The 18,004-nt window shown below is 34.0% G+C and overlaps 1 protein-coding gene across 1 annotated transcript; it reads left to right on the top strand.

Annotated features, from left to right (window-relative positions):
• The first annotated feature begins 1,617 nt into the window (after window positions 1-1,617).
• LOC149150364 (uncharacterized) lies at window positions 1,618-3,908 on the top strand. Its single transcript, XM_089439190.1, has 2 exons — window positions 1,618-2,010; window positions 3,481-3,908. Exons 1-2 carry the CDS (start codon window positions 1,892-1,894, stop codon window positions 3,689-3,691), a joined length of 330 nt encoding a protein of 109 aa, XP_089295316.1. The 5' UTR covers window positions 1,618-1,891; the 3' UTR covers window positions 3,692-3,908.
• Window positions 3,909-18,004: the final 14,096 nt, after the last annotated feature.

Here is an 18,004-nt window from a genome sequence, read left to right on the forward strand (position 1 = left end):
CTCATCTCATACACCAATTTGGTGTCTGGTTTACGGAAGAAAAGGGGTCTCATCTCATACACCAATTTGGTGTTTGGTTTGTGGAAGAAAGGGGGTCTCATCTCATACACCAATTTGGTGTCTGCTGTGCGGAAACAAGGGGGTCTCATCTCATACACCAATTTGGTGTCTAGTTTGCGGAAGCAAGGGGGTCTCATCTCATACACCAATTTGGTGTCTGGTTTGCGGAAGCAAGGGGGTCTCATCTCATACACAAATTTGGTGTCTGCTGTGCGAAAACAAGGGGGTCTCATCTCATACACCAATTTAGTGTCTGCTGTGCAAAAACAAGGGGGTCTCATCTCATACACCAATTTGATGTCTGCTGCGCGAAAACAAGGGGGTCTCATCTCATACTCCAATTTGGTGTCTGGTTTGGCCATGGCCTTAAAATTGGATAATAATAATAAATAAGTTGTGTGAATGCAAAAAACTAATAAGTACAATGCCAAACGATGAATATGTATTATTTGATAAATTATGCATTATGATAAATTTTCATTATTTACCCAATATAAAAATGATTCATAATAAATATAAATATGGTAAATAATGTTATAAATGAATAAACTATAATTATTGGTTATTTAGTTGGTGTGGATTTAATTTTCATTAAATTATTGGTTCAAATTTAGTAGGGAGTTTAGAATGAGAGTCACCTATGAGACATGAAAACTGTTTTCATTAAATTATTGATTCAAATTTCACGAGAAGCTTAGAATGAGAATCACTTATAAAACATGAAAACTATCCCAACTCACATAATCTTAACAACAATATTCTATAAATAAACAAATAATTTTTGTATTCAATATTGAAAATAACCCCAACCTAAACCCAATATTTTATAAATAAGCAAATAAATTTTGTATTCAATTCAATATTGAAAATAACCCAACCTAAACTCAATCTAATTAAGGAAAAATTCTATGCTAACTAATAATTAAAACAAAATAAAATATTAAATCAGGATGAAAACAATGACACCATGAAATGGTTAATAAATTCAGTGGGGCCCACTCCACTCAATAATATCTAACCAGCAATGGAGGGCTTGTTCCAAGACCATTAGTTAAAATAAAATTAATTGGAAAATGACGTTAGCAATGACATCAGGGTGCCACTTGCACCACTCAATAATTCCCACCTTGCGACACATCCAAAAACCAAAACAACGCATAAAACAAACAATCCCCTCACGGAGGGAATCCCAAGACTAAAATACCCAAAATTGAACCCTCGGCGACACTCACACCATCGTATACGGCACAACGTACTTACTGTCGGAGATACGATGCCCGCCTACGGAGATACTCTGGCGTATATATCCACATACGGCAAGATTTCTGCAATGACAAGACGACAAAACAGATGACGTCTCAGTCAAACTGCGAATCGCAGCCACACATGCAAGATGCTGTGCAACGCGTACGCTCCGTCTGCCTCAGCGGTTTCGCGATCCTCGGATGATGCTCGAAGCCACCGTTGGATTGCCTGAAACTGCACGACATTTAATGGGGGGTCACATTTATGTACGGTGCAAGATCTTCGTCTGGCTTTGACCATGCTTTGTTCACGTTCTTTAAACGATAACTGTGCTCAAAATCTTATCATTAACATTGCGTTTATTCGCCCATATTTAGTAATGGATGCTCCTGCTTTCTCTCAAAGAAATCAGATTCCAATTGGCTTTGTCTTTTGCTGCCAATTTTAATAACTGGTTTTGGTTCGATTGAATTTATGAGGGGAGGTGCCAGGAATTGGGTCTGAGTAGAGAGTTTGTGGTAATTAATTGTCAGTTGAAGGCACAGACAGAGAGGTGATCAATTGATTGTTTAGTTAATGTTTTGATATGGCCGAGGGGAAGGGAGATCGGGATGCCTCTGAGATTGTGGAGAGATTTGGGGTGAGAATTGAGAGGCACCCCTCTCAGTCTCGCTTGTCTGATCTTGGTATCCGCTCTTGGCCTAAGTAAGTTTTCTCTCTTCATTATGTTCTAACTGGTATATAGTTTATGCGCATGAAAATATAATTAGGTTCTGTGATTATTGTTTTGAAGAGTAATTACACTTGCTAATTTGAAATGTCTATTTAAATAATAATTTTATGTGATAAATTAGGAAAAACAATTCACATCCCAGAAACTTAATCTCAAAGAAAAATATCTTTATTTGTGATTCAAAATTTTGAGTTCTAAAATTTCATATAAAAAATGGAATAGGATTTTAGGCTAAAAATCTTATAAATGAATAGAGTTTAAGACTAGCTAAGAAAAAAATTCTGCAATCTCTGTGGTGTTTTATGTGTGTTGGCTTTAGCTGAAACATATAAAATATGGGTATATGAAAATTGAACTCAGAGCACATGGTGTAGGCCATAATGGTTTTTCAATTGATGAAACTTGACCAAAAGTTCAAAGCCAATCAGATGTTTTTCAGGTTTTTTTTCAATGGTGAGATTCTGGTCATGTCATACGGTTTAGCGATATTGGGAAAGTTTGCTGGTGGTTTTTCTGGCTTTATCGGTAAAGATTTGTAGGGCTACGGGCTGCTTGGAAAGTTCGTGAAAAACAGTCAGGCATAAAGCAGACCTTTATTATTTGTGTGGGGGTGTTCAACTGTGTCATAATTGAAGCACGTATATATATATATATACGCACTAGGGTTTAAGAGATTGCGAGTGCAGGCTTCACCATTTTATTATAGTTTTTCAGTTGAGTTTTGATTCGAAACTTTAACTTTAACATGGAGAGAGATTCGAAATTTAGAAAGTAAACCCATGTATATTTGATGTAAACAGACTCAATTAAACAAAGTATATATATATATATACTAGGGTTTAAGAGATTAGTTTTTTGATTCGAAACTTTAACATGGAGAGAGATTCGAAATTTAGAAAGTAAGCCCATGTATATTTGATGTAAACAGACTCAATTAAACAAAGAGAGAATTCAACCTTCCACCACCTTGGTATAACTTTTTAATATAGTTCGTCATAGATATGTCTTTAAACAACTTACTACTGCTACCCGAGGCAAAATCTACTAAGAGAAAGAAAGCTTTGAGCAGTAATATTCAGCATAATCAAATCATTGTTATATAACTTTATAGAAAAGATTTTACTTAAAAATTACTCTCTTTTTTTTGGCAAATTGTTTTAAACTAGTTATTATCTCTGTAGTGTCATCTTTTTAGCATACATCTACATCTCTGAAACCCTAAGTCTTACTAACAAACCCTATATATCCTACTAACAGAGAACCATGAAACCCTATAGCTATTAAGCAAACTAACCCAATATCCATGAAGCGAACTAAAACACATCTCGCAATTTTTTTAAAGAATACAATACTTGACTAATCGCTCGTTTTATAAGATGGATTTATGATGCTCTTCAGTGTTCACTATTATAAGGTCTGATTTTCTGGCTTTTGTGTTGCAGGTGGGGTTGTCCTCCAGGCAAGTTTCCACTGAAATTCGAGGCGGAGGAGACATTTTACCTTGTGAGAGGTAAGGTGAGAGCATATATGAAAGGATCACCAGATCAGTACGTGGAGTTTGGTGCAGGTGATTTGGTGGTCATTCCAAAGGGGATGAGCTGCACTTGGGACGTGTCGGTAGCTATCGACAAACATTACAAATTTGAGTACTGACTGGTAGCCCTCACAGCTGCTCGGTGGCCCTCACAATACTTGTAATTGCGATGAATATTGATTGGAATGCAATACTCATTGCTTCATGCTACCAAAATGTAAATTACAAAGATTTGCACGTATTACCAGAGGCCAGCTTACATGTTAAAAGTAATGTATATCTTGTCAGTTCGTTGAATGAAAAATAACCTGGCCTTTTATGAAGCTTCAGTGGCTATTGCGTTGTTGGAAGTCACATCTCTTGATTTTAAGCAAATTATGATGCAAAGTATCAATCATGATACAAGACAATGACTATTACAAATCTTGAAGACTTTCAATCCTAACAAGATGGGAATAAATTAAGAAATAAAAGATATTCAGTAAACCTGAAATTATGACATCATAGATTAATTATGGGGTATGTCAATCGTTAAAGAAATTTTTATTGATTCTAAGTTGTTGATGAATTATGGGGTATGTCAATCGTTAAAGTAAATTTTATTGATTCTAAGTTGTTTGTAATCGTGGGGTTTTAATATGATGTTTACGTTTAGTTATATAAATGGTGGTTTTAACTCTTAGGAGTTGGTTTTATTAGGTTTATTTATGGACAGTTTGGTACGATAACTGTGAGTAAATTATTTAATTTATTGTTATATTTTTATAAGGATATTATTATTTTGGCATTAAGTTTTAGAGAAATTTAAAAGAGTTTTAGTTCAATGTAGTTTCATGTTAATTATTTTTAGTGTAGATAGTTTTAAAAGAGTTAAGATTAATACAACCATATTAATTATATTGTTGGTAAAAGTTGATAAGCATTAATCTATGAGAAGCATCAAAACACTTAGTTTATAATACATCTAGAATTTCCAACATTAAAAAATTCATAAACATTGATTAAATTATAACTTTATTTTAAATTATTATTATTATTACTATTAATTATAAAATGATTTAATATAGAGATTGACCCCACTTTACTATATATATTTTTAACTTGTAAATAGACTTTGTTATAATATAATGGGCTAATACCATGACTTATCAATACGACATGCCAAAAAAACCATAACTCATTTCATATGACATGTTTTTTAAATTAATCAATTTAATTAAAAGGGAAGAAAGGACATAACTACTTTTGAGATAAATCTCAACCTTTTATCTATGACATTACTAAAAATATTCTAAAATATCCCATGGAGGTTAAATCTCTACCATCCACCTAATATTGATAGATAATAAAATTAAAAATTTAGAAGTCCTATTCCAAAATAGACACGGTCATCCACATAATTATCTAGAGAATGTATAATATTAGCAAACCTAGATCTTCCTTAAGGTTTTTTTCGAGAACAATGTGTGTCTATTTGAATCTGTTTCGTGAAGCAATTGAAGCATCAAAGTTTAAGAGTTATAGTTATTATGTAATTCATGTGTGTGTGTGCTTACACATGTTTTGTTATGTGTTTTTATAGTTGTTGCTATTAGTAATCATTGTTTCCTAGCATCAATTTGGTATTATATGTGACATTTTGAGAGGAGGAACTTGTGAGGTGAGTTGCTACTAGTCCAAAAATGTTAGTCATTGTTGAGGGATCCATTAGTTTCCTTCATGATAATTTTTGTGACTTGTGGGTTCCCATTGTTCATAATTTCTAAAAGAGCCGCCAAGGAAGTTCGACCTAACTCAGTTATTAGAGCAGTGCAATTGTGGAAGTGAGAGTCTGGCAAAGAAGAGAGGATCTCATGTTTCAATTATATCAAAACCATTAGCTTGTTAGTATTATTTTTATTTATTTATTTATGCAAGATTATATCCCTTGCCTTGCGTAACATTATGCAATTTTAATTTTTAATAGAATTGTCAAGTATTTATTTGTTGTTGAGTATTATTTGAGATTATAGAGTTCTCAATTTTTTGCAAGTGATTACAGGCTTGGCCGAAAGACCCATCCTAACTTTACAAACCTTCAAAATGGTAACTAAATACTATTTGTGGGTTAATAGGGTATGTGTTATGATCCAAGGCCTTGAGAAAGACAAAAAAACCTTAGAAGTAACTTTTTGTATTTAAGTCATTGGCTTGTAAACTTAAATTAATGCATGGGCCCCAAGATCCATCCTTGGTGCACATAATCTTGAAATAGTTTCCATATTCCACTTTGGTCCAAATATTCTTTTTATAGGGCTATGTGGTGGCTTAAGACCTAGTTCATGGTCCATGATCCCTAAAAACAACTATTAGGATCTAGGCCCCTAGTCTAGTGTCCCAGAGCATGAGCTGTGTCCTAAGAGACCCATCTCTCCTATGCAAACCTTTGGAAGGTCTTTATATCCCACTCAAAGGTTAAATATTCCCTTCATATGGTTTATGTGGTGGTTTATGGAGTCATGTAAGGCCCATGATCTCTAATAACTTTTATTAGGGATTAAAAACTTAATTTTTATCACAAACATGCCTTATTCCTTGAGACCCATTCCTAGGGTGGAAAAAATCAAAATAGTGGTTGTATCCCACTCGTGACTTGAATAATTTTCCCTCTATAGTGCTTGTGTGGTAAAATAGGGCTTCATGCGTGGACCATGAGCCATAGAAGCAATTATTCGGGATCTTGGTTTTTGGATTTTAGCTATGAATTTGACCCAAAGACAATACTTACTATGGAAAACCTTTACATGGGTCACATACCCATTTTGCAAGTTAATGACTCCCTCTATAGAGATTGTATCTTGTGGTTTGGATCTAAATGCATGGACGTGAGCCCTCAAAGAATTGCTTGAGGATTAAGTCCTTATATTTGGCCCTACTCCATGGTCCTAGCACAAGTATCCATCCCTCTTGTGAAATACTTCAAAATAATGTGCATATTGCAGTTATAGGAAAAACATTTCCATCATAGCGTATATTTGGTGGTCTATGATTATGTGCATAGTCCATGATCCCTAAGCAATGATTAGGGTAAAGTCCATAACTTTTGGCCTTTAATAAAGGTTTAATCCTTCAGACCTATTCATATAGTATGAAAGCTTAGAGTTTTGTCTATATCCAACTTTTAGATTAAAGATTCCATTCATAGGGCTCATGTGGCGGTCTAGGACCTTGTTCATGGTTCATGAGTCTAAAAATAAATGTTAGGTTCTAAGTCCTTGGATCTTAATAATGAACCATGGTTAAGGCCTAAAGACCCAACATTGTGCACATAGTGAAAATATTCCATTTGTAAGGCTTCTATGGTTGTTTTGGATCCTATGCATGACTCGTGATTCTTAGAAGAAACTATTAATACATAAGTCAATATTTTAATTGATCTTACGATGTTAATATTATCCTTAAAAATATCAAAATTAACCCCATGTCCCAATCAAGTGGCCAAAGAATCATTTATCAATCATGTGTGGTGTTTATGGATCTTATGCATGGCCCATTAACCCAAAATTTAAATGTTAGGGCTTAAGTCCCTTTTTTTAAAATCCTAAATCATGGCTTACGCTTCAAATATCATAATTTACCAAATTATAAAATGGTTCCCTCATGTCACTTTTACGTCAAATATTCTTTCAATGGGGTATATGTGGTGATATTAGATCTTATGCACAACTAGTGAATATTAGAAGCAAGTCTTAGCTTCTAAATCATTGATTTTTAGCCCAAACCTTGTTAAGGTCCTTGAGATCTATCCTTGTTGCACCAACCCTGAAATGATGTTCATATCCCACTTATAGGTCAAAGGCTTCACCTATAGGGTCCACACAGTTAATTGGGCCATGTGCATGGCTTGTGAGTTTCATAAGCAGTTGTGATGACCTTATTCACTAGTTTAGAATCTTAGACCATGGACTAAGCCTTGAAACCCATAATTCTTGTGAAAAACCTTAAAATGTTTTCCATATCATACTTCTAGGTTAAATATTCCCTTTTTAGAGCTTGTATAGTGGGATAATTCCCTATGCATTGCCCTTGATCTCTAAAATAAAATGTTGGGACCTAAATCATTGGGTTTTCCTTTGGACATGATGAAGGCCTTCAGACTTATCCTCGGTGCAAAAACCTCAAATTAGATCCCATCCCCGATTTGTGGGTGAATTTTTCGCACTATAAGGTCTATGTGGGGTCAATAACTATAATGCATGGAACATGAGCCCTAGAAACAACTTTTAATTCCCAAGTTGTTGTTATTTGACCTTGTGATATGGCCTAAGGATCAAGATCCATATTTAATGCAAAAAAATTGTAATCAACATCCATATCTTACTCATCAATTCTCCACTTAGTGAACCCATGACATAGCACATGCATTTACGAGATATTGAAAAGAATACCACTAATTTCAATATATATTGATAAATACCTCCCAAAATATGTTATTGAACCCCATTCCTAAACATATTTCTAGTAAAAATACTCCATTTCTACTAGATATCCCTTCTTATTAACCATATACCCCTTTTCATAATCGCCCAATACCCTACATCCTCCCCACAATATATATAATATGTTGACTCTATTTTTTACAATTTTAAAACTCCAATTTATGAATGAACATGATAAGATATTGGTCAACAAGGTGAAGCCTTCATGATCTTGTTTGCAGGACACATATTTGCTCCGTGTGCCTTTTATGATAGTTTGGGGGTTTATTCATGGCCTATCATACCTAAAGGTAATTGTTAGGGTTTAGGTATTTAGTTATAATAAAAAACCATGCCTTGTACCATGAAGCCATCCATGCTACATAAATCCTCAAAATGGTGTTCTTATCTCTCTTATAAGTCAAAGATCCCATCTATAATGCCCATAGAGTGGTATAAGCCCCCATATGGCCTGTGAGCCCTAGAAGGCTCTATTAGGCCCTAAATCATAGTTTTGGGGCACTCCAAGCGATGACCTAAGGCTTGAGCTCCATCCTTATGATACAAAACTTGAAAATAGTGTGCATATCACTATTGTAAATTAAAGGTTCATTTGTAGAGTATGTGTGATACTTTAGGGTCCTGTGTATTGTTAATAAGCCAACCTAAAGCTTGAGTTCCATCCTTACGATGCAAAACCTGAAAATAATGTCCATATCGCTATCATAAATTAAAGGTTCATTTTGTAGATTATGTGTGATACTTTAGGGTTATGTATATTGTCAATAAGCCTTAGAAGCCACTATTGTCTAGCGTAAATCCTATTTTTTGGCCTTGGATGGTATTCTAGTTTTGAGGATGCATCCATAATGTAAAAAACCTTTTAATGATGACCATATCCTATTTGTATGTTAAATATTTCACCTAGGTGCTAATTTCATTGAGAGTAGATGAATGGATCTTTATCTTAGGTAGACGTGTTACAAATGTAACATTAATAAATTAAATTGAAAAAAATAAAGTCTATAAAAATGAAAAATGGAAAAAAATGACCTTAAAGCATGCCTTTATGTGCACATTTGATTACATAGGCTGACTACTGATCCCACTATGGTCTAGCCACACCTTCCCATTCTTTATGCACTCACTCAGTTTTATTATTGGCTCACTTGTGACCTTCAATATGATCATGTCATTACTAAAAAGTGGCTATAAGGGGAAGAAATAGAAGGTTGAAATAAAGGTTAAAAAGGTGAATGGTAATTAAAAAATAAAAAAGAGAGCATGGTAATTATAAACACTATAATAAAATAAATTATTGTAAATTCTGACTATAAAGTGACTTCACACGTTCCCTTATTCACTTAATTTCTTTACTATGTTGGCTTTATAAGTGTACTAATTTGCTTATTTACACTAGCTTGGGGTTTCTCAACAAGGTGGTCGTCCCCCAAAATAGTAAGGGAACCTAAGATTTGTTGAAAGTGTGGCCCCTAAGTTCATGTTGGTGAGTCATCAATGGTAAGCTAGGGGATGTAAACTAACCCCTAAGGTGTCATGGATTGAAATCACTTACGCATTGGGAAAATTTTAAGGATGGAAAATTATTTTAAAGTTTAGAAAACTTGGTGAATGTTACTAGTTCCTAATTCCTAGTTCCTAGTTCTTAGTTAAATTATTCAAATTTCTAATGATTTTCTATAAAATATCTATAAAATTTTGGCAATCGTTAAGGTAAAATAATTTTGTAAAATTTGGGCGAATCATTTTTAGAAAAATATGGAAATTGGCAAATGTTATTTTTGGAAAAAACACGGAAAATTAGCCGACCTACGAATATTAGCCCCTAAAAGTTTCCATGCATACGTAGAGTTCTAACTTAGTTTTAATTAAGCGCAGGCTTAAATAGTTTTATATCAAATAACTAACATGATTCTAATAACATGTAACTCAACAAGCTTGGAAAGACAATCTCAAAAATATATTAAAAATAAGGAACTAATTATAATAATAGATATAACTAGAGACAAGATCTCAACTAGCCATGAGAATAGGAAATCAAGTGGCATTGTCACATAAAACAATAATAATAATAATCTCTTATGTGAAAATGATGCAAATAATAATGTGATATAAAAACATATACTAAGAACTAAGAATCCCTAACATTCCTTTCAACAATAACAATTTTAACCTCCAATTTTCTTTCAGCAGAGAGGGAAAGTGTTTTTGCATATAGTGTTAAGAAATCCAATTATCTTGATGTAGTAATTGGCTCCATAGAAACAAGGTAGGAAGTAGTGGATCCATGATGATTTGGATGAATCTTTGTGTCAAAAACTTGATCTATAATGATAGGAAGATGAAAATCTAGAACAGTATCTACATAATGATGTATTAGGGTCTTTGTCTCCAATGTTGCTTCATGATATGTGTTGAAAGCATTGTGGTTTTTCAATCAATTCAAAATATGAAGACAATAATAATTGTGAACCTAAGGGAAGCTTCAAGGGATGAGCAATGCCACACTAGGTTATGAACTAATGAGAAGGGACCACCAGATCTAGAATTCCAAAAGAGGAGATAACTTTTTATCATATGAGAAATGCTAGAGATTTTAGATTTTCCTCGTATGTTAGTGTCTTAGGCCAAGTTAGGTTGATGAAGAGAGACATGAGAAAACAAAGAAAACCTTGAAGGGTGCAATATGATAGCAGGAGGTGTACAAAATTCTTCCAAAACTATCAAAAGAACTAGAGGTTTGCAAAATTGACACTAAATAATTTTCTTGCATGTAGTGATGAGAGATGAAGGTTAAATAATGCTTTTTAACTAAAGGATGAACCAAAAGTGATAGGTTAAGTGTACCAAGGATAATATAATTTGGGTTATCTTTATGCAATATATAAGTGTTTTTTAGTGCCTTATACTAGGCCTTCTAATAATTATAATAAGGCTAGCTAAGCTACAAAACACAACAAACCATATTTGTCACATAAAAATTGATTTGATCCATACAGTTTGGATCAAAAGCAAATGAAATAGTGCATTTGTGAATGATGGTCATATGCACCAAACAATTTTAAACAAGACAATCATATACCTTTTGTAGGCTCTCGACAAGCTACTTACATTGGATTCCACACAAACATGATAGTTGGCATATACTTAACAATTTGTATACATTTTTTAATGAACAAAATATCTAGCCACAAATCTCTTGAAAGTAGAACAATGATAAAAAAATAAATTTTAGAAGCTAATACCTACACATATTCTAGCTTTGAAGCAAAATATATATAACAAGTACTTAAACTTAAATCAAATCTAAAACTTGGTCTAATATCACTACTGTAAATCAAAATAATCCAAACAAAATTCTACATCAAAGAGTAAATAAATATTTGAGACTTAATTTTCAATAAAAAGTGTAAACTTAAATAATTTTAAATTAAGAAATTCACATGCTTCTATTAAAACATAACTCAATAAACTTTGAGAGAAATTCTCAACGACCTACTAAAAAAAGAAATAATTATAACAATAGATAATAAATTTCGTAGAATAAGATCTCCATTAATCATAAAAATAGATGAGTAAGTAATAAGACTTAGTTTAATGGGGTGACTTTTGCTTTTTTTTTCGTAGGTAGATTTTTCAATTGATTTTTCCCCAAGTTTGGTTATAAATTAGGAAGAGTTTTGTTTCAAGTTGTTGAATCTGCATAATCCATGTGTTTGAGAGATTTTACAAGGAAATGGATGTATTTCTACATTAGAAAATGCAATTTAAACAACAAAACATTACAATCTCACCAATAATTATGTCATTGATTTTTGGTGAAAGGGGCAAAAAGTCACCTCTTTAAACTACACCTAATAATGATATATTACAAATATATGACATCATAAAGAATCATGGTCAAATTGTTTTTTTTAATGCATAAAAGTCACCTCTTTAAACTACACATAATAATAGTATATTACAAATATATGCTAATAACTAAAATGACATCATAAAGAATCATGGTCAAATTGTATTTTTTAATGTATAAATAGATTATCACCTTGTAAAATATCTTGAACACTTGGATAAAGAAAGACCACATGTTGTAGGAGAAATATCAAGAGACGTCAATGTACATCATTTACATCTATGAAATGTACTTTTCATTTTCAAGTTAATTTAGGAGGTTGCCCTTTCGATAATTTAATCTAGTGAAGGTATCATGTCAAATGTAATTTTGACCCAATAATCCATAAAGTAATTAGCCCAAAAACTTGACCCCATAACCTTGTATTTATAATTCACAACACTCAACTACTACTAGCTAACTCAATAAACTTATAATTTAGTGTATTTTTACATCTCACATTAAAAAATTAAATATAGAATAAATAATCTATTTCAACATATTATATATATATATATATATATAAATAATCACAATCACAATGATTATAAAGTAGTGTTCTTTATTCTCTGATTTATCAATCTTACAAATTTTACACTTAAAAAAATACATGAAAATAGTATATATTGTAAAATGTAAATTGAATTTTATTTTTCACTATAATATTAAATAAAAATACATTAAATATGGAAGTATAATCCTCCTTATTAACCTAAATCCACCGCTCAAAATAGCCTATGTTTTTTCATTAACTTAAATTTACTAGTCAAAAAACCCCACACAAAAATAGTATATAATGTAAAATGCAAATTGAATTTTATTTCTCACTATGATATTAAACAAAAATACATTAAACAGGGAAGTATAATCCTCCTTATTAACCTAAATCCACCACTCAAAATAGTCTATGTTTTCTCATTAACCTAAATTTACTACTCAAAACACCCTACATTTGTTATATTCTAACATCATGCATGTATTCATGTGATGTATCGTCTTAAACTAAAAATAATTCTTAAATTTTGAACTAAAACCCATAGATATGTCACTACAAATTTTGGATGTATTCATGTGACGTATTGTCTTGAACCAAAAGTAAGCCTTAAATTTTGAACTAAAACCCAAAGATATGTCACTACAACTTTTGGACATGTCAAATATTTTCTGAATGAGGTTGTAGTATATTGAATCATGCTTTACAAAATTAGGAGTTGATTTTTGATATGTTGGTTGGGTTTGAGTAGCCTTATGTCTTACATAGTATTCTTAATTATATTAATACCTTTGTGGATAGACATGTTGTTATGTGTTCTATTATTTGTGTTAGAAGGAGAAATGGTTGGTTGTTTCTTATTGACTTATAAGACTGCACTTCCACTAAAATAATAAAACAATATTGTGAAGTTGACCACTTTTCATTAATGTTCCTTTCATAATCTACATCCCAATAATATGCAAGATTCAAAGATTCTTTCAAACTCTCATTGAATGTAATTCCATGCTTAGCTATTTCTTGAAGATATCTAAATATTCATTTGATTGTTGCCTAATGTGGCGATCTATGAATACTAGAAACTAGCTCACAATGCTTATAGTCTATGAAATATCAAGTTTGCCAGAAATGATTGCACACAGTAGGCTTCCTTCGAACAACATAATGATATGGAAATGTATTTATATATTTTGTCTTATTATGTTTTGGAAGACATTTCTAGTGAAAATTTCCCACTTCTATTGGAGTACTTATTTGCTTACTTTTTCAATTCTAAGTTTCTTGAGAATTTTCTAAATGTGCCTCTTGATGGGTCCCATCAATAGGTATATTTTGAGGCCATATTGCTATCCTCTAGCCCATAAATTCTTTTCTTTCTCCACATTAATTTATATTTTTGGCTATAATGTGCTTAGTAGGAAGACTAAATGGTGTTTGTCATACTTCATGGCCTAATATGGTTAATGTTCAGGCAAGAGACTATTTTTGGGTACATTTATGATGCAGAGGCACATTGGAGGTACCTAGAGGAAGTGTAGGAGGCTTGTCCCCTGCATTTACTCTCCTTTCAATCGAAGTGATCCCTAGAATCACTCATTTGCACTCACCTACAACTTGAGATCCATTGACAACTGATGAACTCAAGTACATGAGAGGATCTAAGGGAACTAGATCCACTAATTTCAAGATTTTGGAGGGAAGTAGTCCTCCTCTCAAGGGAGCTGCCCCTCTGTCACCTTTTCTATAAATAAATAGGCCCAAGGGCTCATTAAGATTCAAATTTTTGGGGAGCCAGGAATAGATATTGAAGGCCAAGTACTTGAGACTATTATTTCCATTTTGATATGATGTATTCAAACTCCATTTTCTGATTATGAAAGTTTTATTATTGATTTACATATGAGTTAACATTGGAGGGTTGAAACCCTTGAGTTTGGGCCCAACCTAGAGGCTTTAGCCCCTCTCATGTATTTTTATTTTGTCCTTGTTTAAGTTGTTGTATTTATTTCCTTGTTTAGGCAAAGATTAGATTGCAAAAATTGTGGTTTCAGATCTGATCACCACCTCTCTTGTGGGGAGTGTGGTTGAAGAGCCTACAATACAAGACAAAAATATGTGTATGTGTTTCTCTGGAATTTTTTAGGCTTTGTATTGTAATTACCTTGCATGCTTTATTTCTACATCTTAGAAGTTAATACCGTGTCTTGGCAAATGGATTAGATGCACATTGTAGGATAGAATAGCTCTTGATGAAAAAAAATTCAAGCCATCCTTTCCACACTGGTTTATTTTACTATAGTTTGATCATTAGATGTATGTTCTTCCCAAGAGGAAAGGAGGTTGATTGTTAGTCTACAGGGAATACCAGTGACTTGTAGGGGTTGGAACATTCATCCTACATCCAATTTTTCATTACCATCCTCCTCCTGGACACCTCATATTGCTCTCAAATTCTGCCACCGAGATCATCTCTTTAGGGTCAATGAAGGACACTGTGAGCATGCATTTTTGTGCAAGATGGGACTTTGAGGGGTGTTAATCTTGGAAATAAGGCCTCACACATCTTTCTTACATGCTCATCCACCTTCCTCCACCTTCATAACACTTATATTACCCTCAAAAATCTCTCGGATCCAATCCTGTAGCATAACAGGGAAATCTTGTAGCAAAATAGGGCATCCTATAACATCTTGTAACAGTCCCGTAGCACTGGCTAAACTTAGCCAGATGCTCTAAGATATTGATTTTTTCATTTTGGGATTGAACAATGAACTCTAGGATTTGAATCCATGATTTGGGAGACCCAACGACCACTCTAGACCCATCCTTCCTTCATGCAAGTACAAGACAACAATTAGAATTAGGAGATAATTTTTCACATTTGAAGTATAATGAGTATTCTCTCATGCAACGAGTAAGGCTCCTAATGCTAAAGCTGAAACTATCATAAACTCAATGATATAAAGGGAAACTCTTCAATGCAAATAGATTAGACTCATTTTTCTTAAAATTGCACTTTTGATTTCCTAGTCATGTGTTGTAGACTAAATTTCCCCTTTCAAAGAAATTTACAAATAGATTAATGATTTTACATTATGCAAGTAGAGTGTTGACTTGATTGATTTGCAAGCAGAGTAGCATGGTTCATTTATACAACTATTATAGTCCATTTCCTTCATGCAGTTACAATTAGTCTTTTACATCTAATGAATGGAATTTTCATTTATGAAATTAGGATAATGTTCACTTCCTTTCAATTAGGGTGTTATCACTTACTGCAAATTTGTTCAAATGGTGCCAAATGGTGTCAAAAGAGTGAAAAAGAGAAGATAATATTGCATTCATCTTCCAAGCCATTAAAAAAAAGGAATCAAAGCCTACATTGGACCCTCTCCATTGGAAAGTGCTCTGAACAAGCTTTCCAACAATATATGGAAGTTTGAAAATGGACTCCTGGATCAAAAGGTATGGTCTGCCGAAATTTCAAGGATTTGAAGCCTTAGGAGAGAAGGAATATTGGAGATCACAATATCGGAGGTCCAAAAAATCAGAGATCGCAATATCGATGATTGCACATTAGATCACCAGAGCATATCGACACATCACATATCGAAGGTCCAGTGACATCGGAGATCGGCGATCCAACATCGGAGCTTGGAGGAGATCAACACATCGACACATTAGGCATATCAACAATCGGAGAATCAGAACTTCTTCAAGTGACAACCTTTAAGAAGTTGTGATATAGGTGAAGCATTGATAGTGTTAAAAACCACCAGGAACATCAATAATTAATTAACAAAGGATTTCATCACAAAACCAGAGATGGGCAGGCTCTTTTCTCTCTCCTCTAGCGGGACACATGGTAAAATATGATTGGTCGCAATAAGGACACGTGGCAGGTAGTTTTGGTATTTTGAGGGGGCCTACGGGGGAAAATCTGGGTGACACGTGTCACCACTCATGAGGTGCCACGTGGAAGTGATGAAGTCATATTGGAGATCACATGTCGGAGGTTGAGGATGTCGGCACTTTACAACAGTTGATACTCGAAAAGTTTGGATAAGGGGGCTTCGATATAGGATTGGCACACGGTCGAGAAGAACTCAAAGAACCAAAGGGATAAAGGCTGGGGCTGAGCACAAAGAGCTATCGGCATATCAGAAGTGCGAAATATCGCAACTCCCATGTCAATCCTCCGGTTAGAAACTTCTGACGAGAGGGGCCATGATATTTGGCTAGTGCATGGTCAAGAGGAAGTTAAAGAACCTCGGGCACTAAGCACTTAACAAAGGAAAAGTAGCCCTCGACAGGAACAAAAGCACCCTATTACCTCAAGGCTAAGCGATAGGTCATGACCCTCAGTCCTATGGTTATAAATGCGGGAAGGCCTAAGAAGAAGGGGCTTGTCATATCAGAGGTTAGAAATCAGAAAATTTGAATACTACACCACTATGAAGTTTGCGATATGGAACCACTCCGATAAGTAAGTACATATATTTAAAGGTGTATGGGTCGGCAACTGGGGTATTGAATGAAGGCATAGAGGATTTGGTATTTGAAAAGGCTAATCCTGTGGAAGCCTCTATAACAAGACACCAAAGTTAACATTGGTAGCATAAATGAATTCGACTGCTTCACGTGCACATCTTCAGCGAGTTAAATGGAGGTACGGGACTCAGGAAAAAGTGTGCAAGTCACCTAAGAATTAATTCCTTAGCATGGAGCTACACACATTCAGACCATGAAAGACTGCCACGTCAATCTTTGTTTCTATACTATGGCAAGAAACCGACAGTCGATCGCTCCCAACTACAGAGAGGGGGGAATTCAAGCAGTTAAGGCGAAAGCGACAGGTGAACCTACCGAGTAACGGAGGAGGAACATTGTGGCAAAGGCATGGTCTGATAGGAGGTGATCACATGAATCAACATGGAGATATTTTTCTAGGGTCATTATTCAGTTTTCCCATGTTTTGTATTTTTTACTTTGTTGTGTTTTAAAGAATGAATCAACCTGTTGTAATCGTTTTGGGCCGCAAAGCCATCGCAGGCCGAGACAACTAGTCGATCAGACAGTTGGAGCTTGGTTGAGATATTTTTCAGCTATTGTTCAAAGCTCCCCCCTCCTTACAAATAGAGGGAAGAAACACTTAAAGAAGGTTCAAAATTTTTCGAAATAACTCTTGAAAGGGCCTTTTCCTGTTTTCATGAAGGCATCGTTATGAACCTTGATGTATGCACATTTCTCAGAAGATTAATATGAGATCTCTGGTGATTCCAACTTATTGGATTACAATACATTCCTCTCCCTTTGTGTTTTCATATATGTTAAATATTCTTCTTAGATTTCATGTCATGTAGCTGCTAGACATATTTCTCATTAGATGGAAATTTGTTTCGATCAAGTTATTGATGGATAATTCCTGTATTGATGTGGAAATTAAGTCTTTAAGAAGCGCTCCATGTATCTTAGCATTCTATAAACATTTCCTTTCTCCCGTTTCTCTCTCTCTCTCTCTCTCTCTCTCTCTCTCTCTCTCTCTCTCTCTCTCTCTCTCTCTCTCTAT

Source organism: Pinus tabuliformis, chromosome 9 (genome assembly GCF_031772625.1).
Source record: "Pinus tabuliformis cultivar Carrire ecotype Pingquan chromosome 9, CPIR1, whole genome shotgun sequence".
Lineage (NCBI taxonomy): Eukaryota > Viridiplantae > Streptophyta > Pinopsida > Pinales > Pinaceae > Pinus > Pinus tabuliformis.

What these genes read in the sequence shown, in the direction of transcription:
- LOC149150364 (XM_089439190.1), top strand. Translation starts at nt 1,892, where the DNA reads ATGGCCGAGGGGAAGGGAGATCGGGATGCCTCTGAGATTGTGGAGAGA. An exon ending in GGTATCCGCTCTTGGCCTAA is followed by an intron (nt 2,011 to 3,480) that starts GTAAGTTTTCTC and finishes TTTGTGTTGCAG; the next exon opens with GTGGGGTTGTCCTCCAGGCA.